The sequence below is a fragment of the Podarcis filfolensis genome (assembly GCF_964270895.1).
Source record: "Podarcis filfolensis genome assembly, chromosome: 1".
Taxonomy (NCBI): domain Eukaryota; kingdom Metazoa; phylum Chordata; class Lepidosauria; order Squamata; family Lacertidae; genus Podarcis; species Podarcis filfolensis.
Genome location: NC_139604.1, coordinates 87,978,735 through 88,006,341, shown reverse-complemented (window position 1 = coordinate 88,006,341; position 27,607 = coordinate 87,978,735). Strand labels below are relative to the sequence as shown.

At 39.7% G+C, this 27,607-nt stretch overlaps 1 protein-coding gene across 35 annotated transcripts in view; it reads right to left on the bottom strand.

Moving 5' to 3' along the window:
- The window catches only part of GPHN (gephyrin), a 233,308-nt gene that overhangs the window by 186,454 nt on the left and 19,247 nt on the right, over positions 1-27,607 (bottom strand). For all 35 annotated transcript variants that reach the window (XM_083604388.1, XM_083604375.1, XM_083604383.1 and 32 more), the window contains exon 2: positions 11,204-11,282. In XM_083604388.1, the coding sequence (XP_083460514.1) occupies positions 11,204-11,282 (79 nt within the window). The remainder of the gene's footprint in view (positions 1-11,203; positions 11,283-27,607) is intronic.

Sequence of the window (27,607 nt, the reverse complement as noted above, 5' to 3'; positions counted from 1 at the left end):
TATCTATGGATGTCACACATTAAATCCAACAGACAGGAATGTCAGCTAGGTTTAAGGAAAATGTGCTCAGTGACTTTGAAAGTTCCCACTGGGGCATCAGATGCTTGACCGGCCAGCTCATTAAACATGATAAAGATCTGAAGCTTCATGAGGGGAGAAATATGCAGAACTTGAAAAAAAAATCCCCATAAAACATTCCAACTCTCATTGTTTAGACAAAGAAGAATGCTTTTTAAAAGCCATTTTGAGATACAGTTGGTAGGCTGATGACTCCCTAAAGTGCAGCTATTTATTACAATGGGGACTAGGTAATAAATTATGTTCCTTGCTTCAACTTAAAGACAGTGCTTTTTTATACAGGGATGGATATTTTCAAAGCAAGTACTCCTTTGGGAAAGGCACAAAAATATGTAGCAGTACAGCAATCAATGAATTATCACAGAATTATTTCTCCCTTCCTTCAGTAAACCCCACTCTACTTGGCAAGAAAAACATTTCTGTAAGAGTGATTTGCCTCCTCTAACCAGATCAATTATTCTGTTTTTTTTCATAAACACTACACATAACACCTTTTCATAACACTTTGCATTACAGACCCTATTCCACACTCCATTTCATTATTCCAATCAAGCATATCAGTTCAGCGACTTTACTTCATTACTTGAACAATGAAGGCAACTATGTATATGTAAACTACAATGTGTGTATACATAAACTACAAAACGGAAACAACCTCTAATTCAACTAACTGTGTGGTGATTGCTGCAACTTGAATGGATAGTGTGTGAAACTCAGCCACCGTGTATAGTCACTGGACATTGTGGAGCATGTGCATGAATCAACAGTCATAAGAACATAGGAAGAGCTGGCTGGATCAAGCCAATGGCCCACCTAATTCAGCATCCTGTTTTCACAATGGCCACCCATTGTGTTACCTGTGGGAAAGCAACAAGCAGGACGTGAGCACAAGAGCACCCTTCCCTCCTGAGGCTTCCAGCAACTGACATTCAGAGGCATTACTGCATCCGACAGTGGAGGAAGAGCACAGCTATTGTGGCGAGTAGCCATTCGTATACTTATTCTCCATTAATTTGTCCAATCCTCTTTTAAAACCATCCAGGGTGGTGGCCATCACTGCTTCCAATGGGAGCAAGTTCAATAATTTAACTATGCACTATGTGAATAATTGGATGCGGGTGGCGCTGTGGGGTAAACCACAGAGCCTAGGACTTGCCAATCAGAAGGTTGGCGGTTCAAATCCCTGCTCGGTCCCTGCTCCTCCCAACCTAGCAGTTCGAAAGCACGTCAAAGTGCAAGTAGATTAATAGGTACTGTTCTGGCAGGAAGGTAAACGGCGTTTCTGTGTGCTGCTCTGGTTCGCCAGAAGTGGCTTAGTCATGCTGGCCACATGACCCGGAAGCTGTACACTGGCTCCCTCAGCCAATAAAGCGAGATGAGCGCCGCAACTCCAGAGTCGGCCACGACTGGACCTAATGGTCAGGGGGTCCCTTTACCTTTACCTTATGCGAATAACTACTTTTTTTTAATCTGTCCTCAGTCTTCCAACATTCAGCTTCATTAGATGTCTATGCACTGCAGTTACGACAGAGGGAGAAAATAATTTCTCTGTCCACTTTCTTCACGTCATGCATAACTTTATAAACTTTTATCATTTTGCCTCTTCTTTGCCTTTTCTCTTAACTAAAAAGTCCCAAACGCTGCAACCTTTCCTCATATAGCTTCATCTCTTTGAACATCTTGGTTGACCTTTTCAGAACCTTTTCCAACTCTACAATATCTTTTTTGCGGTGCAGTGACCAGAAATATTTATAGTATTCCAAATATGGTCACCCCATAAGTTTTTGTAATTATGAAATAAAGGCTATGTTTATATACCGTCTTGATTTTCCTAATTCCAATTTATGTTCTATCTATCTTATTCCAGCATATTTACCCAGCACAAAATTGGTGACTTAGGAAAAAGAAAGTGTTAAGACAACAAGCTCAGTGAAGGACCACAGTGAAGCTACTTTAAAAACTGGTATTTTGTCCCTATGGAAAACCTAGAGACAACTAGGTTACAAAAGGATAGGAAGCCCACAGAGCATCAAACTAAAGATAAAAAACATTCATTCAAAACCCACTATTTTAAAGCAGAGTTACTATTAATAGGCTTTAATGCAAATCACCATAATGGCAGTAGGCTGTTTTTTACCTTGAATATCTTTTTCAGAGCACAAAAAGCAATGCTATCCCTTGCAGCGGCAATCAAAGACTCACTTGGTTTTTCTCCAAGCCCTATCACCTGACTTGAAATGCTTATTCATGCATATTACTATCCTGGATAAATGTCAAGGTGTGTTTCATAGCTGTAATGCTTCTTATTTTAAGCTGCCAAAAGTGTATGCTTCCAAACTCACAATGATACTCTTCAAAGCTGATGAAATTTTGCTGGAGAAGTCTCTCTTTCCTCTGCAAACCAGCTACAGTTATAGTACCTGCCAAAGGACATCACATTTTTTCAATCCTGACTTCCCAATGTTTTGGTTTTCTGAATAACATAATTAATAAAAGGATTTCAAAACCTTATCTTGCAGTGTAGCATTTAGCAAGGAGTGAACTATCAGGCAAATCTTGCCCCCTATCACTACCATCTATAAACTACCACCACTAACCATCTCTCTACCAACTCCAATTCCCAGATTTTATTCCTTCTTTCTATCATTTACAGCAGGCTTCTTTAACCTCGGCCCTCCAGATATTTTTGGCCTATGACTCCCATGATCTCTAGCTAGCAGCACCAGTGGTCAGGGATGATGGGAATTGTAGTCTCAAACATCTGGAGGGCTGAGGTTGAGGAAGTCTGATTTACAGCATCTTCCAGGACTACGTGAAGAAGGAATCTGAAAAATGCACATTTTTCAGTGGGTTGTAGACTGTGGAGAAGTGACAAAGGGAATATAAAGCAGTTGTAAGGCAGCTATTCCACATGTTCATGTTTTTGCTCTTTTAACTTTGTGACAAGAAGAGAAAGCTAAATAAGGCTACTTCCTATGCACTGATTGCCAAAAAGAAGACCAAACCTATCCATTCTTAAGAAAATCAGCCCTGAATGCTCGCTGGAAAGACAGATTCTGAAGCTGAGGCTCCAATACTTTGGCCACCTCATGAGAAGAGAAGACGCCCTGGAAAAGACCCTGATGTTGGGAAAGATTGAGGGCACAAGGAGAAGGACACAACAAAGGACGAGATGGTTGGACAGTGTTCTCGAAGCTACCAACATGAGTTTGACCAAACTGCGGGAGACAGGAAGAAGAGAAGAAGAAGAGTTTGGATTTGATATCCCGCCTTTCACTCCCTTTAAGGAGTCTCAAAGCGGCTGACATTCTCCTTTCCCTTCCTCCCCCACAACAAACACTCTGTGAGGTGAGTGGGACTGAGAGACTTCAAAGAAGTGTGACTAGCCCAAGGTCACCCAGCAGCTGCATGTGGAGGAGCGGAGACGCGAACCCGGTTCCCCAGATCATGAGTCTATTGCTCTTAACCACTACACCACACTGGCTCTTAACCACTATGCCACACTGGAGTGCCTGGCGTGCTCTGGTCCATGGGGTCGCGAAGAGTTGGACACGACTAAGTGACTAAACAACAACAAAGTTCTGTGGCCCCATAATCAGCTCCAAAGGACTGTGAAATTATCCAAAGCAGGTCCCCCCCCCCCTGCAGAAGTGGTGATAAATTTCACTGACAGCATGAGTAGAGATGCCCCACCTTTCCATATGTGATGGATGTTGGTTTTTCCTTAACAAGGAAGCTTAACTTTATAGGTTTTTCAACAGCAGAAATTCTCTGAAATTGAGTTAAGTAAAAATAATAATGAAGTTCAAATTGTAAGGTAAGAGGGCTGAGGCAATTTGAGATTACCGAGTAAGGCATCATGAAAAATGAACTGCAAAATAAGTGCTATTTGGACTTTTGCTGCAACTAAAGGTGATTCTAAATACAGCTGAACTGATGTTAAAGCTGAAAGCTAGGAACTACTGGTGCCAGGGGAAATGTGAATTCTTCAAGTGTATTTTCCTTACAGAAATTCCTGGACTTTTATTTCTTACATTCCTGTGTTTTGAACAAATATTTCAGTATGTATTTATGTCCATTTTGTCTCATGTGCTTATTTTAATGGTTTTTTTTGGTACATATTTGGTACATATTATATAAACACAAAAGGAAGAAAACAATTGACCATTTTGTTTTACAGTATAAAAGGCAATGTATGCAGAGACTAATCTGTTAACCTCCTAGAAGTAGTCTCCTGCTACAAACTCTTGGATTTAGAAGTAAAAAATAAATAAAAAATCTGGGTTTAATTTTCTCTCCCACAATTTCATTCCATAATTGTGTGTTTAAAATGACACTGAGGGAAAACCTGAACAAGTTTACATTAAAAATAATTATAGGGAGAGATAGCTCCTTTTGTAAGATTTAACACGCATGCACGCACACACAAACACACACACGCACACACACACACAAACAAACTCCTGAAAGGACCAATACTCGCCAAAAGGAGTCAACCAGTGGAGGCCAATGAAACCAAAAAGTATTTTATCCAAGAAATTAACACCTTCCACACAAACCAAAATAAGGTCCATCAAAGTAGAAATAGCCACCAGTTTTTAAAAGAAAGCTGCAACATTTTACCTATTTCTGTGTTAAAAGGTGGAAGTGGATAAGTTGGCAGGAATTGGTTTAATTTCCAATTATTCAACTGTACTCCACATTATTATTTATCAAATTTCTTACTTGCCTTCAACAAGATAGATATATATACAGTCATCCCTCCGGTTGTAGTTGCTTCAGGTTAAGCACTTTTGGGTTGCGCTGCGCAGCGACCCGGAAGTAACGCAATGCGTTACTTCCAGGTTTTACTGCTCGCACATGCGTAGATGGTCAAAATGACGTCATGCGCATGCGCGGAAGCGGCAAATCGCGCCCCGGGTTGCGTTCGCTTCAGGATGCAAACGGGGCTCCGGAATGGATCCCGTTCGTATCCAGAGGTACCACTTTATAGATATATAGATATATATAGATATAGATATATATATAATTTGTATACCGCCCTTCATCTGTAGTTCCAAATATTTCTTGTATGGAGGTCCTTTCCTCAAAGACGGTAGATATAGCTGCTCCTTTAATGGAAAAAGCCAGAATACTCTGACAAAGGCAAATTTGTAAACCAAAGCAATGCATTTCTTTAATCATCTAGATTTAGATAGGAATGCTTGAGCAATGCAGGATGACAGGAAACAAACAGGCTGCAAAATTGTTCTTGTGGTTTAGGGTGCTTTCAGAAGGAATCCCATGCCATTAAAAAACCCCAGCAACAATCACACACTGGCAAACTCAGGTTGTGCAATTACAGCTGATTTGGAGATTTTGCACAAAATAACCTTGCCTGCCCCACCAAAAAACCAGTCTTTTGTGAGGAAATCCACTGGAAGTGTATGATAATGCTTGCTTGAGACAACATCACAAAGAAATCAGGATAAATTGCTCAGTTAATAGCAAGTGCCATCTAACCTCCACACAAACAACTCAGGATAAATTCTCAACAAACAGATTTTCTAGAAGTAACCTTAGTGTATGACTAATGAGGAATCTGAGAACTCAGAAAATATCAAAAAAATGCAATTTCTTCTTCTTACAAGTTACCAGGTGAGCAAAGAAGCGATTTCCATGAGACAGGTCTTAAGGGGCTTGAAAGCACACTGTAAAAGAGTACGCTGCACAACACTCAGGCTACATGAGGCATAATGACCTATTGGAGGCAAAATCAAAAAGATGTGCCTCTATGGAATTTTTAAAAGTTAAGAGGTTGTGATTTTCTGTTCATCCAGATATGCCTGAAGGTGAGAGGCTGGAGGTCAGATATATTTCTGGAGAAATATAAGACATTACACACTACGACTGTAGTAGGAGATTTCTTCCATTATATGCAGCAATCAAGAAATGGCCTTCCATATACTGAAGTATATGAAGAGCATATAATTAAGGTCTTCCATGATACAAGGAAAGTGAACATCAACTGAGGGCACCATTTCACTGCAAATCAACAAAGAATCAGCTGAAATAGTTGCATCTAAGGGTAAAGAAGTGGGCTTTGATAAAGGTAGTCAGGGATCCTCAATCACAAAGACCACTGGGGGGGGGGAACGACTTGGTGAGGACTTTGTCCTCTTCTTGGTCTCTGAATGATTGTTCTGATAAGTAGTAGAGGTGGAAAGGCATACAGAACAACTATCAGCCAGCATGACTGTAATGCTACTTGCCTCCCTAATCTTCCTACCCATCTCTTTGCATTGCAGACAAAAATTAACATTCAGATCCATTACTTGACAGAAGACTGCCTGATTCATTGCCCACTCTATGTGGTCTATCTGCTGGTGCTGCTTGTCAAGTTGAACATCAAGCTATCCCTTCAGATGTCTTTCCAAGATGGATTTCAGCCTTTTTTCTGCCCACTGAAGATGTTGAACGCCTATTGGATAAGTTGTGGGAAGAGAGTGCCTCATTGTCAGCTCAGTGCTGTCTTCCCATGCTTATTCCTCAGTTGAGGGAAGAGTTGTAGCTTGGTGGCAGAGCACATACTTCGCATGCAGAAGGTCCCAGGTTCAATTTCTGGTTATCTTTGGGTAGGATTGGGAAAGACTCCAACCTGAAACCCTACTGACTACAAGTCAGTGTAGTCAATGCAGACTAGCATTGGAGTGGTGTGGCTAAAAAGGTGCCTCTGCTCTTAAGTGAATCTCTTAAAAGCAACCCAAGGGATTTTATTTTCCTATTTTAGTGGTAAGCACCAAAGCGATAAGACCAGAGACAAACCTCAGTCCATTGTGAGACAGGTTAGTTTTACCCTACTAATGGGTGCTATAGTTGAGATTCCTGCATTGCAGGAGGTTGGACTAGATGACCCTCAGGGTCCCTTCCAACTCTGTAATTCTATGATTCTATCATTCTGACTGCTCTTTAACAGTAAAAGACAACATTTCTTCCCATCTGATGTTATCTCTGGTTTTGGCATGGTGGTGCTTAGATCAGAGATCTTTCTAACTGACCCACAACTAGATGAGTGTGTTTTGCCCAAAATTGCTTTGGAGACAAATGGAGATGCCTGGTGGGTCTAATATGGCTGAAAGGCTGAAAATGGTTCCAGACTGCTGGAATAATCTAAGGTTGAAAACTTACCTAGAATTAAGATACATTGTGCAAAGTAGGACCTGTTTCCAAGCAAACATGCATGGGAATGTGCTGCATTCAGTTATTGGTTGAGCCCTAACATTTACCAAACTTTCAGAGTAGGAATAAGTCAAGCATTTACTGGACCTTAAATAAGATCTGCTCAGTGATTTAGTTTCCTGTTTTATTGTATATGTGTGAAATGTTAACGGAACTGATTTTATTGTTGTGTAATGCCTTGCCGATCAGAAGGTCGGTGTTTCAAATCCCTGCGATGGGGTGAGCTCCCATTGCTCGGTCCCTGCTCCTGCCAACCTAGCAGTTCGAAAGCACATCAAAGTGCAAGTAGATAAATAGGTACCACTCTGGCAGGAAGGTAAACAGCGTTTCCGTGCACTGCTCTGGTTCGCCAGAAGCAGCTTAGTCATGCTGGCCACATGACCCGGAAGCTGTACGCCGGGTCCCTCGGCCAATAAAGCGAGAAGAGCGCCGCAACCCCAGAGTCAGTCACGACTGGATCTAATGGTCAGGGGTCCCTTTACCTTTAATGCCTTGAGACGTGTTAATGGCAGTGCATATATTTTAAGTAAGTAAGTAAGTAAGTAAGTAAGTAAGTAAGTAAATGACTATAAGTCTTCCTTTTCACCAGGGTCCCTAGCCACTTTTATCATTTTAATTTGTCACTCACTGTCATATTTTTCAGTGTGTCTATATTCTTCTTGGATTATGGCTATAAGTGGGGAGATGAAAACTTTAGAACTTGTAGTACTGTAGGACTGCTGGAAAGGCTAAACAGAGTTTGTGCTTTGGATGGCTCAAGACTGCCCAATGGTATCACAATATTTCTGAGGTAAGATCTCAGTCTCATTCTATAAATTCTATAAACTCCCCATCTACAGGCTTGGTTTCTGTTTTTCCATAGATGAAAAGATACTAAGATATTCATGACTGGGTACAGATGGTGTGCACTCTTTTGCATTTTCTCCATGTCAATAGACACTTTGACCTGGCTTGCCTCCTATTAGAAATTAAAATTATTTTTCCTACTCTTTTTTCCCCCTCTCTCCCCATCTGTTCAGAGGGAAAAAAATAAGAGACACACAGAGGGCACTAAAATGTTCTGTGCTATTTTTATATGCTTTTCCACAATTCTGAAGTCACAGAAGCACAGCTGAAAAAAAATCTTTCTTAGTCAATTAATAGAAAAAACTAGTGTAGATTTTTTAAAAAATGAAAACAAAGCCAAAAAACCCCCACTGGAAATATTATGAAATATGACTCTCAATGAGATAGGAATGAAACATTCAAAGTAGCAGGCTTTTAGCTATGCAATGCCTTGTTAAAAGTATCAGTCTGGGTGGGGGCCAGCAGGTGCTGCCTCCTAGGCCTAATCCAGCTACCCTTTCCCACCAGTTTTCAAGCACATCCTCAAATACCACAGGAGAATGGGAGGGAGACAGACATACAGAGAAATTAAGTAAGGTTTATGGTCTAGGTGGTTCCTGTATCTATTTGAATCCACAAACCAAGTGATGGATGTTGCCAGGTATGCTTTTGCCTGGCTTAGCCTGGTGCACCAGCTGTGCTCGTTTCTGTAAGAGACATATCTGGCTGTGGCAACACATGCTTTAATCACATCACAATTTGATTAATGAAATATGCTTGACAAGAGGCTGCCTTTTAAGATGCTTTGGAAACTGAAATTGATGCAGAATGTGCCAGTTAGGTTCTTTATCTGTGCCTTAATAACGTCACATGTTCCTGCTATAACAGGTTTCCTAAGTTCCAATATGTTTCCAGTCCTAAATTGAAACGCTGGTTATGACCTTTAGAATCCTAGTAAGGTTCAGACATGGATAGCTGAATAACTGCGTGATTTTGTTTGTATTAGCCTCATTAAAACCATCAATGCATATTATTTTTCATATCCTGCCAATGGCTGAGGTGCATTTTGCCTAGTGAAATGGGGGCAAAACTTGGCTCTCACCACAATTCCAAGCCCACCCATTTGAAACTCAAATTTCTGCCTAGAAAACTATCTTGGGAAGAAATTGCTAACAACTTAATGTTAAATTTGGTGAGTCACTAAAAATATTTTTTAATAAGAAGCTAATTAAAGCAAACATTGTTCTTTGTTAGAGGCAGGATAAGTAAATCCACAGTTTTATAGTAAGTTATGAAACTTAAACACTTACTGAGCTGTATAAGAATGCTTAAACCTCACACTTTAGGCAAAGTTTGCTGGTTCAAGGTAATTATAGGAAAAACATATTCAGCTTAATTCTGCCAGTGCAGGCAGAACCTAGAAAGCAGGCGTTTGTGCGTTTTATCTTCAGGTAACTCCACACTAGACATTTAGGGTTGTATTCGACAAAGCGCTAAGCAGATCATTCCATCAGTACAATAATCCCTCCTTACACAGCAGAATGGTCCACCACTCCTCCCACTGTGCACCTCCTAAATCTGTTTTGGGTTTCCCCTCAACCTTTCAGACCAGATTGGGGGATAGCATGGGGGACAGAGAGTGGGGTTAATACCCTTGCACTAGCACAAAAATGCAGTTGAATACTGCCCTTGAGACGAGGGTGGTGCTGTGATCTAAACGACAGAGCCTAGGGCTTGACGATCAGAAGGTCGGCGGTTTGAATCCCCGCGACAGGGTGAGCTCCCGTTGCTCGGTCCCTGCTCCTGCCAACCTAGCAGTTCAAAAGCATGTCAAAGTGCAAGTACATAAATAGGTACCGCTACGGTGGGAAGGTAAATGGCGTTTCCGTGCGCTGCTCTGGTTCGCCAGAAGCGGCTTAGTCATGCTGGCCACATGACCTGTACGCTGGCAAGATGAGCGTTGCAACCCTAGAGTCATCTGCGACTGGACGTAATGGTCAGGGGTCCCTTTACCTTTACTGCCCTTAGCGTTAATTGTCATGGTTTATACACTCATTTTTGAGGGGCATCCAAACAATGCCATCCAATCAATCATTGTCCTGCACATACACTAATATTCTTCCATCTTTTCTCAGACCACAAAAAGTCCCATTTCTTTTTTCTTTTTTAAAGTAGCATAGTACTAATCTTCTGTCTTTTAAAAAACGTGGGCTTTCACATAGGCAACGATGTATCAGGGAAGTGAAGATATCACACAGCTCAATATATAACCTTTGAGGTGGTTATCTTTTTCTCTATTTTCAGCTTTTTTAAAACTGAAAGTTTGCTACAGAATAAAAAAAAAATACCCCACTTATTATCCAGATTGCTAAAATAGTGGTAAACAGATAAGTTATTTCAAGAAAATAGTAATGCTGTATGCTCAACACTATTTTAGAAACTTGGTTTATAGTGGCACTGACCAGAAAGGGTTATTTAAAATCCTTTTTAATATATATAATTAACATTATAACACTACAACACTCTTTCATTTAAAAAACGTAGCCAGAAAAATGTTTTAGTGCTAATTAATCAAGAGATAAAAAAAAATACTGATAAAATGGCAACCACCACGAAAATTATAGTGAATGCCTATTGGACTTCAACTGGCTGTTCAGGTGAGCTGGACCTTTTCCTGTCCCACCAACAGCAGCTATGTCACACCCATTGCTGGAGATGGAACGTTACAGGATGAAAACATAGAAATAGTTGGATTTACACATATAAAACACACAATACTCCAAATGGCTTGGAAAGTCAGTTGCAATTCCACTTGTAGTGTACAATAGAAAATTAATGACTTCTTTTAACATGAGAGGAAAATAAGTTCATGTTATCAGATTTTATTTTCCTATTCCCTATAGACTGAGCATGGAACTGAGTATTGTAAGACTTAGTTGAGAAAACAATCCTCCCTCTGGCCTGACCTATTGAGGTGGTAATGTTTGGGTTTTCTGTGTGTTTATTTATTCTACAGATGATCCGTTATCAATTTGTGGCTCAATTAGAAATCCATTATTCATACATTGAGATAGATACTTACAAAGAAGGATCTTGGACGAGGTCTTTAAGGTTTATCCCACTACGATCCTCTGCAAGGTTCCTGAAGCAACTGTCACTCACTAAAAAAAGAGAAAGAGAAATACAAGAGATGAAAATATGTTACACATGTATAGTACCTTCAAATCAATTAAATGATGTTGGTCTTATGGTAAAATTTTACTAAAAGACTGCAGTATTTTGCTGTATTCTAAAGATTATTAATATGAAGCAATGCTGACTGAAAAAACACAATGTCAAAATCAGGATACTGAATACCAAGAATAGAAAATGCCTCATCTAGGAATTAAAATACTGCAAATTTATTTGGTTCTGAACAGTTAGACAACCCTAACAAACTATTAAAACAGGAGAAGACACTTTGAGGACCAAACTAGACACAACACAGACAGAGACATGAAAAGAAGTACATGCCCATCATGTGTAGATCTAAAGTGGTGGGGAGAAAGTCAGGAAAACATACTTTAACGGTAAAAGTTACTTGGGGTGGAAAGAACTATGATAGTAAAAAAAAATCCCACAATATTGCTGGGAGTGGCTTTCACACATTTCTGTAGAACCTGTGGCCCTCCAGATTTCCTAACTATAGCTCCCATCAGCCCTGGCCATTGATGATGTTGGCTGGAGCTGATGGGAGACCAACATCTGGAAGCCCAAAGGTTCCCCGCCCCTGGTATAGACTCTATCAAGTTGAGCTTTTTAGTTTGCTGGTGACTTAGCTTTGCCTACTTTTTAGCCAGTATTCTGTCTCCGTAGGTAGCTACCCCAGCAGCTGCCAGAACATTTAATTTCACCTGTTCTTACCCCAGGCCACAAAGAATTTGCTGATGACAGAAAACTGGGACAAAACTACCAATCCCACCGAGTATAAGATTAAAATTCAAAATGACCTAGATAATTGCTGAATTTCATTTTGTGTTTCTTACATCTCAATGTTTCAAAGCCAAGCATAAACATATTACTCATTACAAAGAAAAAAATGTATATGCAAAATTCAGGAAGTTGGGGGGAAGAGCTATAGTCTATGTCAGGCATGGGCAAACTCAGCCCTCCAGATGTTTTGGGACTACAACTCCCATCATCCCTAACAGGGATGCTAACAGGACCAGAGGTCAAGGATGGTGGGAACTGTAGTCCCAAAACATCTGGAGGGCTGAGTTTGCCCATGCCTGGTCTATGTGTTAAGGAAGCAAGGTACAGCCTCCAGCTGAGGTTACTTTATGGGCTATTTTAATTGAAGGAAACATAACTGTTATAGTGAATTACTGAGGATTAGTATGAATAAAAGGGGATGCAACAGAGCCTCTCTATTCAGCATTATCTAGGCCTCAGCTGAAGTACTATACCCAGATTCCATTATTCATAGACTTACTGTTGACATTTGGAGAAAACAACATTCTGGTTGAAATCTGAAGCTCTGGCACTTTCAAATCCTGCCAAACTGTGGCAGTCATATTGAAATCTACCCCCAGGGTTACTTGAACTATCAAATTTTCCTCACAAAATGAACAAGCAAGACCATGCCTCTGTATGAACCAAGCCTCTGAGCCATCAGAAGCTTATAAGAAGAGCCAAACTCACACAAGATGTTGTCTGCATGGTGGAGGGTTGAGCAAACTCCACCAAGGACAATGTTGGCATTTGAGAACAAATGGTGACTGTGAAGTTCCTTTGAGATTATCGAAGTTCTTTTGTGCTGCCTCAGCTGCCCCCTGGTCCTTAAAGCTAGGAGGAGCAGGTAGGACAGTTCTGCAGTGCTCTTTCCAGCAGTTAAAGGAAGAGACTGAACAGAATAGCAATTGTAGGGTGTACAGGCAGGCTTTCCCTTAACAATTTGCAAGTTTGGAATATGTTTCCAGTATTTTCAATTTAACTTGCTAGACCTGTAGGTCTCATGGTGTATGGAATGTTATTTTAACACTCAACACCTAAAGTAAATGTGAGCTTATAGTGTGTAAACATCAAGCAAAGCAAGCATTTCCTAATGCCCTTGAGAACAGCCTAGAGGAGAACTTCACTGTAATGTTCTTGTTCCACTGAATACTAGATCATACTATCACCCAAAGAGGCTCTACTATTATGAATGCATGTAATAGATAAAGGGAGAAAACTAAGCACAGTTTCACACACACACATACAATATATAAAGATAAACTATATTAATGACTCATTGCAATTATTAACATACATAGCTGGTATGCATGAAAAATGATTTTCATTTAAAGATCAGAGAAATTTTCTTCTACAAATTATTTTAAAATATGCAATGTAATATTTGTGTACACCCATAAAATATGTATTGCACCTTTTCACTTTTTCAGTCCACCATTTTACAGCATCTTGTTCTCCCAGAGATATGTCATATAACTTTTCTATACATATCTCAAATTACATTTACCAGTAGCATTCAATCTGTGTTTACTTTCTGTTGGTGGTTCGTGGTGTTAATATCACTGGCAAATAATTTGCTAGTGTATCAACACTGGCAGTTTCCTGAAGAAAGTAGTTTTGGGCACAGAAGGAAGCAATATTTGTGTGAAAAAATATTTTTTAAAAAATGCAGACATCCATATATTTCAGAGAACAAAGTTTATGGATTATGTCACCATTGTTCCAATATTTTCCATTCTGTTAAAAATGATGGTTTCCAGTATCCTTCTGTCACATCGCCACTCCTGCTACTCACTCCATGTGTTTTATATATATAGCTGAGCTTCTGCAGAGTGGAGCATTTCTACTCATAGGCTCCCTACACGATTTAAAACCCTAGAAGATCAACATTCTGAGTAGTACATGAGCAAGCATCCCACTATAGAATCTCAGCTCCCAACATGTGGAAGGCAGCAGAGAGAATGACAAAGGGGGTGGATGCAATTTCATAGACTATTTTGGCTCTTCTATGGAATCTGTTGCCCCACCACACTGAAAAGAGCATAGAAGGGATTGATTTCTTTCTTTGAGGGTAAAAAGACGTGAATACTGAAAACTATGAAAAATCTTGTTCCTGGAAATGTGCTTCTGCACTGGGTGTAAAAGCAGCTTCCCAGAGAGTGTATGCCAACCGAAGCAAGGTTGGTGCTCAGTAACCATTTCTGATATTTTAAATCACTATCAGTTTGCACTGAATTGTATTAATTGTTTGAATAATTTGTTTGTTTCAAAAGTAGAACACAAATATCAAATCAAATCAAATATCAAACCAATTCTGTCTCAAAGTCAGGTCTGAATCTGTACAGAAATCAGTTTTCTCCAGGAGGGTCTGCAGCTTGACTGCCACCACCCTCTCAAGCCCCTTACCCAAAACTTACTGGTGCTGGCCAGCTACTTAAGGATGCAACAGAGGCAGCAAAATAAGCTGCCAGGTGTATGTGCTTGATAATAGTTTCCATATTCTCACCTGGTCACCATTCCCCAGCACTTTGTTAGCCACACACACACATATTCATTCATTCAAGATTTTTATGTCCTGCCCTTCCTCCAACCTGAAGCGAAGTATTAGAGCAAACAGTATGCAATACTACTTTTATTTCCCCCGCCCCAAAGTAGCACGCCCCCATAAAAAAAATATACTGCACAGGAAGCTCCTTTGGGGTGGGAAGGTGCTAGAAGAAGCACTCAACAGAGGGAAATGCTGCTCAGGAATACTTTAGTCCTGCTGTACGTGCACAAAACCAGGACAAAAAAATATGAATAAGAGGGCTAACTGGATCAGAGCCAAAGTGTTTTTAAGCACAGTCGGGAAAACAAGAAACTGCAGATTGAGATTCTGTTTTTCACAGGCTGTGTCATACTCTCTAACCATAATGAAATGAGACATTTATCTTTTGTAATCATTGACCCAGTGTATTACAACTGTTTCTAATGATGTATTTCTTAAGCCTTGCAACATTTTCTGTGGCCAAGGGCCACTGAACCTATTTGGTGTTCCTCAATCTTAATTTTATTCATAACTCAGCTATGCTGGAATGCAACTGTGCTTTCCTATACACAATAAGTCATGCTGGAGTTGGAGGCACGACTCAAAACTGAGTACATTCAAATGAATAGTAATAATAATAACAATAATAGCCATTATTTGCACACTAGACTGAAAACAAAAACAGAGTAAAGGCAGCTTTAACATAGAAAGGTGATGCCCCAGATCTTAGGAACTATGAGCAGAGTTCCACTAATTGAACAGCAGTTTTCCACTTCCTTCTTTTAGGTGCTGTCTTCTGCAACCCCCCAAAAACCATTCAATTCAGCATAGACAGCTGAAGCTGCAGAAGAAAATAAGAAGTCAAACACACTCTTTCATTGCACAGCAGAAAGACTTTGAACTTGGCCCAGTAGAATAATGGCAGCCAAATCCAGCTTTGCCAGCACAAGTGTAACACACCACCTTCAACAGCCTTGCCACAACATTCCACATTAGCTACTGTAGCTTCCAGGATTCCCAACACAGAGTGCACTGCAGTAATCCAGTCTGGCGGTTACCAATACCTGCAGTACTATAGGCTAACGTATACAAATCTAGGAACAGCCAAAGCTGCTACACTAGCAGTAGCTGGCAGGAATTACTATTGGTTACCAAAGCCATTTAGGTTTCCAGTGACAGAGATAGAGCCAGGAGTACCCCCAACCCCAAGTTATGTATCTGCTCAGATAAAGTGCACTCACATCCAAACAGGCAACTGACCTATTTCCTGGACCCAGTAACTACTTACCCACACAGCTTCTACCTTATCAAGATTCAAACTCAAATTATTGGCCATCATCCAGCCCACCACTGTGCCCAAGCATCATACCAGTTCCTGCACTGTCATACCTTATGGAGAAATAAGTTATATTGTCATCAACAGTGTGATGAGACCACACTCCAAATCCCCTAATAACCACTCCCAGCAGTTTCATATAGATGTCAAAAAGCATTAGGAATAAATTAGTGCCCTGCAGAACCTCACAACAGTGTAAAACACAGTGGGCCAAAGAACACTCGCCCAATGATGCTCTCTGGAACAGATCCTGGGGATGGGAACATAACCACTGTAAAACAACACAGAGTCAGTCTAAAAGGATACCACAGCTGTTTATATAAAAAGCCTCAAAGAGATTGAGAAGAAGAAGCAAGGTCGCACTTCCCTCTGTCTCTTTCTCTCACAACAAAAGTCACACACCAGGGCAACCAAGACTGATTCTATCCCCAAACCAGTCCTGAACCTAGACTAGAATGGGTAGCTAATATCTTCCAATAATTTTTGCTGTAGTGCCACTACCCTCTACAAGTCCCTCCCCCAACATATATATTTGCAACTAGTTGGTCGCTCTCGCAAACCATGAAGTTCAGGGTACAAAGAAGTACTTTCTTTTCTCCATCCTGAATCTTCACATTCAGCTTCACTGGATGTCCCCAAGTTCTAGAGTTATGAGAAGGGGAATTCTCTATCAACTTTCTACATACCATACACTTCTACCATGTCAGTTCTAAGTTGACTTCTCTCTAAATTCAAAAGCCTCAAATGCTGCAGCCTTTCCGCATAGAGGAGTTTCTCCATCCCACTAATCACGTTGTTTGCCCTTTTCTGAACCTTTTCCTGCTCTACAATATCCTTTTGAAAGCGAGACAAACTGAATTATACATAGTATTCCAAACACAGCTGCACCATAGTTTTGTATAACAGCATTATGATATTGGAAGTTTTATTTTCAATTCCTTTCCTAACAGTGCAGCCACACACTAGGTCAGCATCTTCACTGTATGACCCCATAAGTGTATATGTGAAATTTAAGACACCCCCCGCAACTTGCATCACATTACTCTTGTTTACATTTTTAACAATGTGGACATACTGGACTCAGTTCAAAGTTCCTTGTGTTAATGTTCTATTCCAAGCATGTATGCTGATGATTCCAAATGTACACGCCAAGCTTACCAACTCAAAGAAAATGGAAGTGACTTTTACAAAGGGGCCCCTCCCACTAGATTCTAGCCAATGTCTGCACAAATCAGTCAACTGGTTCTTTCCAAGAAGAGAGAAGCCTGAAGTTAAATAATTTATCAGTGTGCCTTGGATGTCTAACAAAATCCAGGAGTACAAAAATAGTCTCAAGACATATAGAAAGAAAAAAGATTAATTGCTTCAAAACTACCAATGGCAAAACATCTGGATTATAGAAGTGTTGTTCTCTGCCACAAGTTTATATAGTATCATCTGCAGAGATGACTCAATACATTTTAGGTAGAAGATGCAAATGGCACCCCCACACCTACCCCATCAAGGTGGAAAAAGCAAGATTTAAGAAATTGCTGTCATCTAATGGAAACTCAAAAACTGTTGCTCAGTATGAAATTATGTTTGTGTAACTACAAAGTCTGTCCTTTTAGGGATTTTGTGACAATGTATCTTTATTCCAGGCCATGGTTGTGAAATTTCTCCTATCATGCCCCTTTAGAATTTGTGTGGGCACTTCAAAATCATTTTGATGGGGATGGTGAAAAACATGTATTTATTCTACAGAAAAATGAAATCCAAAGTGCTAATGTTCAACACAGTCCTACTTTAAAGTTTTTTTCTTATTTTGTAAGCTGCAGACCTGTACTACCATATTCAGAAAGAAATAGATTTTATTCTTGAGCATTCAGAACCACAGGCTATATGGGCAAATGTTAGGTTGTGCTTTTACCCTATTAAATACCTATATTTTTCTTTGAATCCCTGTTGAGTCATTGGAAAAACTATAATATCTATTAGACTTAAAGAAACCTGCAATTGATGTCTTATTTTAAACTTAGGATTGCTTGGGCAATTTGCCATCTGAATTTCCCTTCTGATTTTGGGGCTCCAAGTTACCTTATCTCACTTGCAGAACAGCGCCAATGAATTAACAACCCACCATTAACCAGACTTTGTTCATGCTGCTATACATGGCATGTGTAATTTGAAACATTTTAAAGTTCATAACTCTTACTGGTTACTGTTGTGCATGTGCATAACTTCATCAGGATACCTTCCTGGCCAATGCCTTAATCAATATGTATATACACTTATGCACATCAGTAAGTGTAAAGAAAGAAACACCTGAAAATTGCTGCACACGCACTAATTCCAAAAAGAAGTGTTCAAAACAAATTAAACTAGAGTTCAGACAGAGAAAAGCATAAGGCAGAACAACTCCTGGAATAATAGTGACACACAAACCATCCACTCATCCCCAGTTTTAACCAACTGAGTTCTCTTACTAAGTAGTGACATTTCCTATTGGAGCCACTTCAAACTAAGTTTCAGTTTTGTCCAATTTGCTTATATTTTTTAATCAAGGCAAGTTAACAGCTATCATTTAGATTTAAATGTTAACAGTCTTAATTGTTTAATTAAAAGCATAAGCCCTCCCTCCACACAACAAGATGTATTTAACAAAACATATCCATAATTATTTAGACATGTGTGAAAGATTTGTAGTTACATAATCTGTCATATTTTGCATAATTTGAAGTTACTGAATGAAGAACGAGCTAGACTGTTTTTTAGAACACTGAAGCAGAGCAGGTGTAGCTGAATAGCTAAGATTTGCTATTACCATGCTAGGCTTAGTCTTGTAATAGCACACAGACCTTAGTTTATTGAATATAAGAAGGAAGCAAAGTAAACCTGCATAGATAGAAAAATGAATATGTGATAAATGTGTTAAATTTTAGCTTAGGAAACATTATGTAATAAGTAAAAATGTCTGACAAGTCAGTAGAAAATACTGAGGAGGTTTATCAAACTATGAGCAACATATTAAAACAAATATGCGGAGTGTTCACACTACGTCTGAACTCTGAAGGACCGTAAAGTGACTGTTAAAAAAAAAAAGGTTTAAAATCTTTTGAAAAAATATAGTTATTCAGGTTTGTCTTTCAGTTGTCATTTACCTTCTGAAATTCTCTAGAGACAAAGCATTTCCCCCCTAGCTTCTTGGAAAATTTAACACCACCTTAACTAGTGTTGCTCTACGCTGCAACCGTAACAAAGGAGCTTGTATCAAAGACATATAATTAGTGTTTGGTTCTTTGATCGTAAGAGGTGCTGAAAATTGTAAGTCTTTATTAATAGCCACTTGCAAAATCAAACTCTAGATGCCATAATATCTCTAAATTAGATTCTGTGAACTATCTAAAGATAAAATAACTCATTACTAAAAATATCTTTGTTTCTGAAGGAAATATAGTGATGTTTCTTCCACAAGAGAAAATGAAAGCATTTTAGCTCAAGGATTGTAAACTACTCAGACCATATAATTCAGAGATTCTGAATCATCTTCATGTGCGAGTTCACATCTTTTAAAATGTTTCCTCACAGGCATGGTCTTGCCAACTATACTGTGATTGGAAATTTAATCATAGCCAACTTGCATGTTTTTGCATACGTTAGCGTTCTAGTGAATTTTACAAAAGCTTTGCAAATTCTGTCCCTGATATTATTTCCTCTAGTCAATTTGTATCTCCAAGTGTGTCCTTTAAATGACAGGAAGCTCTTTGATCCAGTGGAAAGGGGAGAAGGCAATTTCCTTTTCTCCTGCAACCTCCAACCCCACTCCAAAGGCTTCCACAAGCCTCCAGAGCAGATTTGATGGGGTGCAGGGGGCTGCAGAGGGAAGGAGGAATCAGAAAAGATTTCATTCCCTCCGCCTTTCTACTCATGGCAGCTTCCTCTGGAACAAAGAGCCTTCCATCAGAGGATGGATAAAACCCTTAGGGAAAAAAGTAATTCTACATACAGAACCATTATTACTAAATATGCCTTGCACCTGGACAAGAGATTGTTGCTCTCAAGTTAACACAAAACTAAAAAGAAAAAGAAAAACCCAAATCAATCTGGGTAACACTTGCAAAGAGAAGAGGAGTGTCCTGCAGCCAATCGGAAGCCGCGCCAGATGTTCGGCTTCCAAAAATCACTTGAAAACCGGAACACACACTTCTGGGTTTTGATCGTTTGGGAGCCAAGGCATTTGAGATCCAAGGTACGACTGTAAAATACAGCTAAATTGCAAAAACTAAAAACTTATTAAAGATAATTGTTAAAAATGATTAAACTATAATAGAATTAAAACAATATTTAAAGAGCAACATACCAATGAAAATCAACTGCTAGGGGCCAGCAATAGGTAAGGTCTATTTCATTCTTGTCTGTAAGCTTCCCAGCAGATTGCTGGACTCAATGGATCTTTGGTCTCAAGAGTAATGTTCTTCTGCTCATCCTTTTATATTGGCCAGTATGTTGGAGGAGGGGGTGTAGTGATGTACAGTCACATATGGTTCTCTCAAAATCTGCATCTGCTCTTAAACAAGAGAACTTGGGCACATCTCTTAGGGAATGGACACATTTGAATGAAATCCTCATATGTTTCAGAGAAATGCAGTAAACAGAATATTTGAGATTCAGCATAGATTTATACTAGGTCACTAAAACTGCCATCCCAGCTGTTTATGGTTCTCCAGCTTTTCTGCAAGGACACTCTGCTTAGAAACAGCAGTTAGAGCCCCATTAAAAAAAGCCAGGTGCAGCAATCTGGTATTTAAAAAACAGCCAGAGAAGCCAGCAATGGAGAATACTCTTCCTATATTCTTACTAATTGTGAAAAACCCTTCCTACTCTAGTCACACAGTGCATAGTGATTCGTAGACAGACAAGTTGCTATTTTGAGCTTTTGCACTCTCAGACTGATCCACAATATAGCTGTTCTCTTGAAACTGCAGCAATTGTGTAAGCCGCTTATTATTATTTTTTGAAATAGAAAATTTGAAAGGCTGGCTATATGATGACAAGATGCCTCCTGCTTACAAGATTATAATATTTTGTCTATAAACACATGTTATTTTCTCATCTATCCCTTTATTTAAGATGAGTGGATATAGTTTTGCATTACACAAGTACTACTGGAATTCCAAGAGTAAAAGAAAATGGTGCCAGTGGAACCAGATTTTTACTCCAGATACTTTAGGAATGTAGTAGTAAAACCTAGAAACTTACTATTTGAGAGCTAGAAGCATCAATACCAATATCTAGAGGATTCAGAGATCTGCTTAAGCATGGCAGAATATCAAAGCATCAATTGAAGACATATGATGGGATCTGAAGAGCTAAGTGAGCATGCCTAAGGTACTTCCACATGAATACCATGGGGGGGGTTGTTCTTTTTAGTAGTAGTAGTATACCGCCCTTCATCTGAAGATCTCAGGGCAGTTCATAGCATAAAAATATAAAATAAAAACACAAATGTCATAATAAAAACAATAACAAAACAAACCGATAATCCTCCACCCAAACACATTTAAAAGGACATAGAATGGTTGAAGCCTGGTTGAAGAACATTTTTGCCTGGCACTAAGATGTATAATAAAAGTGCCAGGTGAGCCTCCCTGGGGAGAGTATTCCACAAGCAGGGAGCCACTGCAGAAAAGGCCCATTCTAATGTTGCCAGCCCCCAGTCCTCTTATGAAGGAGACACATGAAGTAGGGCCTCAGATGATAATTTCAGGGTTCAAGTAGATTCATATGGGGAGGGGCAGTCTTTGGGGTATTGCGGTCCTGAGCCACTTAAGGTTTTCTGGGTCAAAATCAGCACTTTGAATTGGGTCTGGAAATTAATTTGTAGCCAGTGTAGTTGGGTGAGGTTCGGTATGCTCAAACTGTCTTGCCCCAGTGAGCAACCTGGCCAGCAAATTCTGCACCAGCTGCACCTGTATTCAGAGTTAGCCCCACATACAATGTGTTGAAGTAATCTAAACTAGAGGTTACCATAGCACAGACAACAGAAGTTAAGCTACCCCTGTAGCTTAACTATAGGGGCACAGCTGGGCTACCAACTGAAGCTGATGGAAGGCACTCCACACCACTGAGGCCAACAGCAACGGATCCAGAAGTACCCCCAAATTGTATACCTGCTCTTTTAAAGAAAGTGTAACCTCATCAAGAGCAGGCAAACTCCCATCCATCCAGTATAGGGAAACAGCCACTAACAGTGTCTCAGTTTTATCTGGATTAAGCTTCATTATGTTGGCTCTAATCCAGTTCATTACTGAGGCAAAACAATGGTCAGCACATCCACTGCCATACCTGCAGATGTAAAGGAGAAGTAGAGCTGTGTCTCATCAGTATATTGCTGACAATGTAATCCAAAACTCCAGATAACCCCAATGTAAGGGGTGTGTGAGCATTTTAGTTCCCTGGCAAGCTCTGGTCAGCCCAGCTGCATTAGGATTGTAAAGGAAGGGCACTTTCTACTTTAGACTCACAAAAAGCATTTCTTCACCTTACATGGAACCTAAAATGACTACAAAATTATCATTTCCTAAAATGAGTAATCAAACAAAAATAAAACTGAAAGGAATCTTGTTGAAGCTTATTCAGGAGTAAATTTACACATCAAAACTCCTTGAAAGGGTTTGCTCAGAACCAAGAAGAGGGATGGGTGGCAAAAAGCCTCAAGGGGGGGGGGATCCATTCTAAAAGGAAACCAGAGGGTCTCAGCTGATCTTATGGAAATGTAGTCTTTCAATGAGCCCGTGACCAATTAAATCCAATTCAAAACTTGACTGCAGGTAGACAACTGCACATGGAAGTTCCACTTTTGACAAACGATTAGCTTTTACTGGAAGGGATGCTCATTTTCCCTTTGGTCATACAGTCATAATACTTCCTAGGATTCTTTTGTATTCAAATGATATACTGCCTACTTTTTATGTGTTAATGTTTGTGTTTGTTAGCTTTGTATATATGTATGTATGTATTTATGTGTATGTATGCAAACACTCATCCGGGAGGGTAGGGTGCCAAACTGGGTCTTTGACCCTGGTGACAGAAAGCCTAATTTCAGCCCTGATGAGGGAAAGTAAAGCCTAAATGGTTTGGGTCTTGACTATCTTAGGCAACGTCCTCTGTAATGTAAATATTCCCATGGAGGCCATGCTTCAGGTTCCATTGTATGGGGAGGTCTAGATTAGCCTTTTCAGGAGCAGATATGATGCAGTGAAATGAAACATTCAATCAGTCTTCTCTCTGGCAGCCTTCCAAAAACAGGATAAAATATTTTTCTACTTCATTTGACTCTTTTGAGTTTTGTTCTTTTTGCTTGTGTTTTTGTTTTTGCTTGTGTCTTATGGGCATTTAATTTATAATATTTAAAAATATCTTACTGGTCATTTTATAAATTGCTTTTGACATTTATCAAAGAGCAGTATAGAAATATTTAAATCAAAGTAAACTAGCAAGCAGTACCAGCAGCAGGGGCAGCAGCAACTTTCACAGGGTCATACACTACAAGTGGGTTTGAGCCAAAAGACTGTTGGGAGCTAGGTCATTAAACCACTGCAACTCTCTGGAAAACCATCAAGATTCTTAGACCCAAGTAATTTTCTGCATTCTTTGTCTTGCTCTACCCATCCTCAGTATGACTGGGCCCTTGCGGATTTTGTTACCTGCTCTCCTTCCCAAACATTTGGGAATCAACTTTAGCCTGCCTCTCTTACCAACAGTTCCTTAGAAGAATGTCACATTTCAGGACAGTTGCATCCATTTGCCTAGAAGCACCTTGATGGGAGTCTGAAAGTTGATGCAAAGGGACTTGCATTTCCAACACCTTGAGGTATTCTGCTGGGGAACTGAAAGGTGATACAAAGACAATCCTGGGAAAGTGTATTTGCCATGTAGCTCTTGCAATAAAAAGGAGCATGTACAACTAACACATTGGTCTCAAAGACTGAGTAGGAAGTATAAGAACTTAAGAGTTACAGTCATCTTTAAAGAAAGACCTCTACAGCACACCAAGGAGCAATATGGAGCCTTTATATCATCCTGCTCCATTCTCTGTGTTACTAGAATGGCCATTTAGTTAGGCAGAGAAACAATTGCTTGTAACTATATCCCTGCACAGCACGTGGTGTATGACTTGGAACTCCTCAATAAATGAAGTTATTACATATTTTGAAAACTGGAACCAATGCCTTAATTTCTATATCTTCCACCTCTGATCCTGATTTGCATTCGTAACATGACTCTCTGTGTGAAACCTAGAGAGTCACTGCCAGTCAGTGGGTACAATACTGTGCTAGATGGACCAATAGACTGACTTAAAATGAGGCACCTTCTTATGTTCCTGTGGAAGAGATTGTTGAGCAGGGTTTCATATTCTCACATATCCCTCTCATGAGAAATGAGCCAGGCTCTGCTGAGGAAGATGAACTTGAGGTTTCTGCCAAACCTAGAGGTAAAGAGAAGGGACAAAATCCTATCCCTTTTCCAGCTCCAAGTCTGGGATTTGTGTCAGCTCTGTGCTTGCTGGGTGCAAGTGCAGAGCCCAACAAGCACTCACCTCCAAAGGTAGAGGTGTAAGGTTTATCTCTGCATCTGATAATTACCCCAAGCTTGGAGCACACTGCATTGATGGGAACTTAGGAGCACCTTTCAGGCACAGAGACAGGGTAACCCCCCTTCCACTTCTGAACTGGGGGGGAGGGTTATATTCTGCAGCCCTCCCCAGTTCCAGGTTTAGAGCTGGAGAGAAAATGATATATTTTCCAGGTTTTGAGCTACATTTCAGAGAGGCAAGGGACAAATTCATGCCCCTTGGGTGAGGAAAGGCCCTGGCAACAACCTTTTTTCTTGGCCAATAAACATTTTGTGTGAATTTTAAATTTCAGTCAACTACTCAGCACAAAATTCTTGCAGGAGCAGTTGTATTCCATAATTAATTCATAAGGAAACAACATTTCTTACATTATTTTTTTGACAGAGTGAATTACAGTAAAAGTGGGTGTGCAACTCAAGACTGCTCAAATGTGTACCAGTATATACAAGCACTATAGAATAATGGAGCAAAATAGACCTTTGGGTTCATTGAAACCAGTCCCCCTTCAGAAAATTCTTTCTTGAAACCATCACTGACAGATGTTAACTCATCCTCTTCTAAAATATCTTATTTAATGCTGATATCTTAATAATTACTATGCCATATAGTTCTGATAGATCATAGTCCTAAAGGCCTCCCGCGCAGATGAAGAGAAATCATCAGATTACAGCATTGATTTCTGGTTTAGTTGTAATTTATTATTTCTTCATTTCAATAAGCAGCCAGTGAAAGATGAGTGATACTATACAGCAATAAGTGAAGACTTGCTCACAGCAACTCTCCCATATACCAATTAGCATTGTTCATGCAAAAGTTCCCCTGCCTTAGAGAAGGTACTTAATCTGAATTTGACAGAAAATTACTCACTTTGTTTCTGTCATGAAACTATTCAATCTTCTCACTAAAATCATGCATGTGATCATCCTCTTAACATCCAAGTATAAGTAGTACATTAAATAGCCAAAACAATTTGTACCCTTCCAATTGAGATCTTTTGTTAGGTCTTCAAAGGAACATTTAATAAGCCAAGATATGAACGAACTAACGGCTTGGGGTGAGGGTAGGAAGTACAGAAAACAAAGTGGGAGGAGGAATGAAACAGAGTATCCTGGAGAAGGGCATGGCTGGCTGACAAACTGAAAAGGAGCCCACCACACTGCAACATTTCTGTTAGTCTACTGTACAGACTATGGTAAAGACTTGTGCTACACACTCTCCAGAAAACTGAACATCTGGCTGGGAAAGGGCCACGGCTCAGTGGCAGAGAATCTGCTTTGCAACTTTAATCCCTGACATCTCTGGATAGGGCTGGGAGAGATTGCTGTCTGAAATTCTGGGCAGCTGCTGCCAGTCAGTATAGACAATACTAAAAGTTGGATCAATGATTTGACGCCTATATTACTATCAGCATCTCGTATGGCAAATAGAAAAAGATCAAGAATGACACCTCAGGTTTGGAACACAGCATACAGAACTGAACTGGACACAGCCATGCACCAGGCAGAAATTCTTCAAAACAAGGGAAGTGATTTTTTTTTAATAATTCATTTATCTAAGGGGGAAAAAAACTAACATATGTCTTTATTGACCCAATTAGGACACCCTGAACTGACCTAGCAATACTGTAAATCAAGCTGCACACTGAGCCAGGCAGAACAGTCCTTTCTTTCACAAGGCCTGACCTTCTGCCCTACTAAATCTATACAGATGATACCATTCTGTACTATGCAGAAGCATTTTCCTGTCACCTACAACTCAAGTAATATTTCTATCATGAAATATTTCTTGAGTTGAACCAGCATCAACTACCTTTTCCCCATGACACCAACGGAAAGTGCACTGACAAACAACAAACATATTCTCAACAACACAGGAAGAATTCTGCATGGACATCTCTAGATGCTTATTAATTAGATTAGATTCTTACACTGAGTGCTACCACCATCATGCCCAAGCAGATGTAATCAACAAGCAGGCTAATTTACCTCACCATCTCAGCTGTACAGAACATGATGGCATCCACACTCTCAGAAGCAATACTGAAGTCATAATCAAAAGCATGAATGTGATATATGGCATGATCCGCAAGCAAAGCCCTTCTGCATTCTACATAAGACAAGCTAATCTCTACACAAAATAATAAAGGTAAAGGTAAAGGACCCCTGACAGTTAAATCCAGTCACGAACAACTCTGGGGTTGCGGCGCTCATCTCGCTTTACTGGCCGAGGGAGCCAACGTTTGTCTGCAGACAGTTTTTCCAGGTCATGTGGCTAGCATGTGTCCAGCAAAACCAGATGGAGTGGAAGTTGTTGGAGGAATAGTGATCTGTTGAGGTGTAACAGATGTGCACTGGGCAGTGGAAGGTGGAATGTGAGCACCCTAAGGAGAGCGACACTTTAAATATAATTATTATTTATTAAATTTACATATTGCCCTATACCCACAGGTCTCAGGGCAGTTCACAAGATAACATCACAATATAAAAACACAAAATACATAATCAAAACAAAAACAAACCAATTACCACATCCATAAATCCCATCCAAAGTGCCCAAATCAGAATGTAGTTTAAAGAGAAAATACTGTAGTTCTGTTCTACAGTTGAGTAACCATTCTAAAAAACCCCTCAGTCTTTACCATTATTTCTTCTAAAGCCAATCTCCTTAATGATTATATGATAGGTAAGTGTCACACAAGGGCAGTTACAGTTTCTTCGATAGTAGTTCTACAAATACTGTAGCTACACTGCCTTCTGTAATAGTTCTATACAGTAACAGGTCCTATTAACCTTTCAATTCAAGGGTTAAACATTTATATAAAACAGCACATTACAAAGAACCTACTCATAACTAACTTTCTAAATCCTCTACACAACTCATGCCGCATCAACATTTCATTTTTAATATATTTGTAGCCCTCTTCCAGTTGCAGCTACTGAATTTGTCTGTAAAAATGTTAACTCAATAGCCTCTTTAAATGTATGATAAATTATGTGTGGCAAATACAGTTCTATCTCAA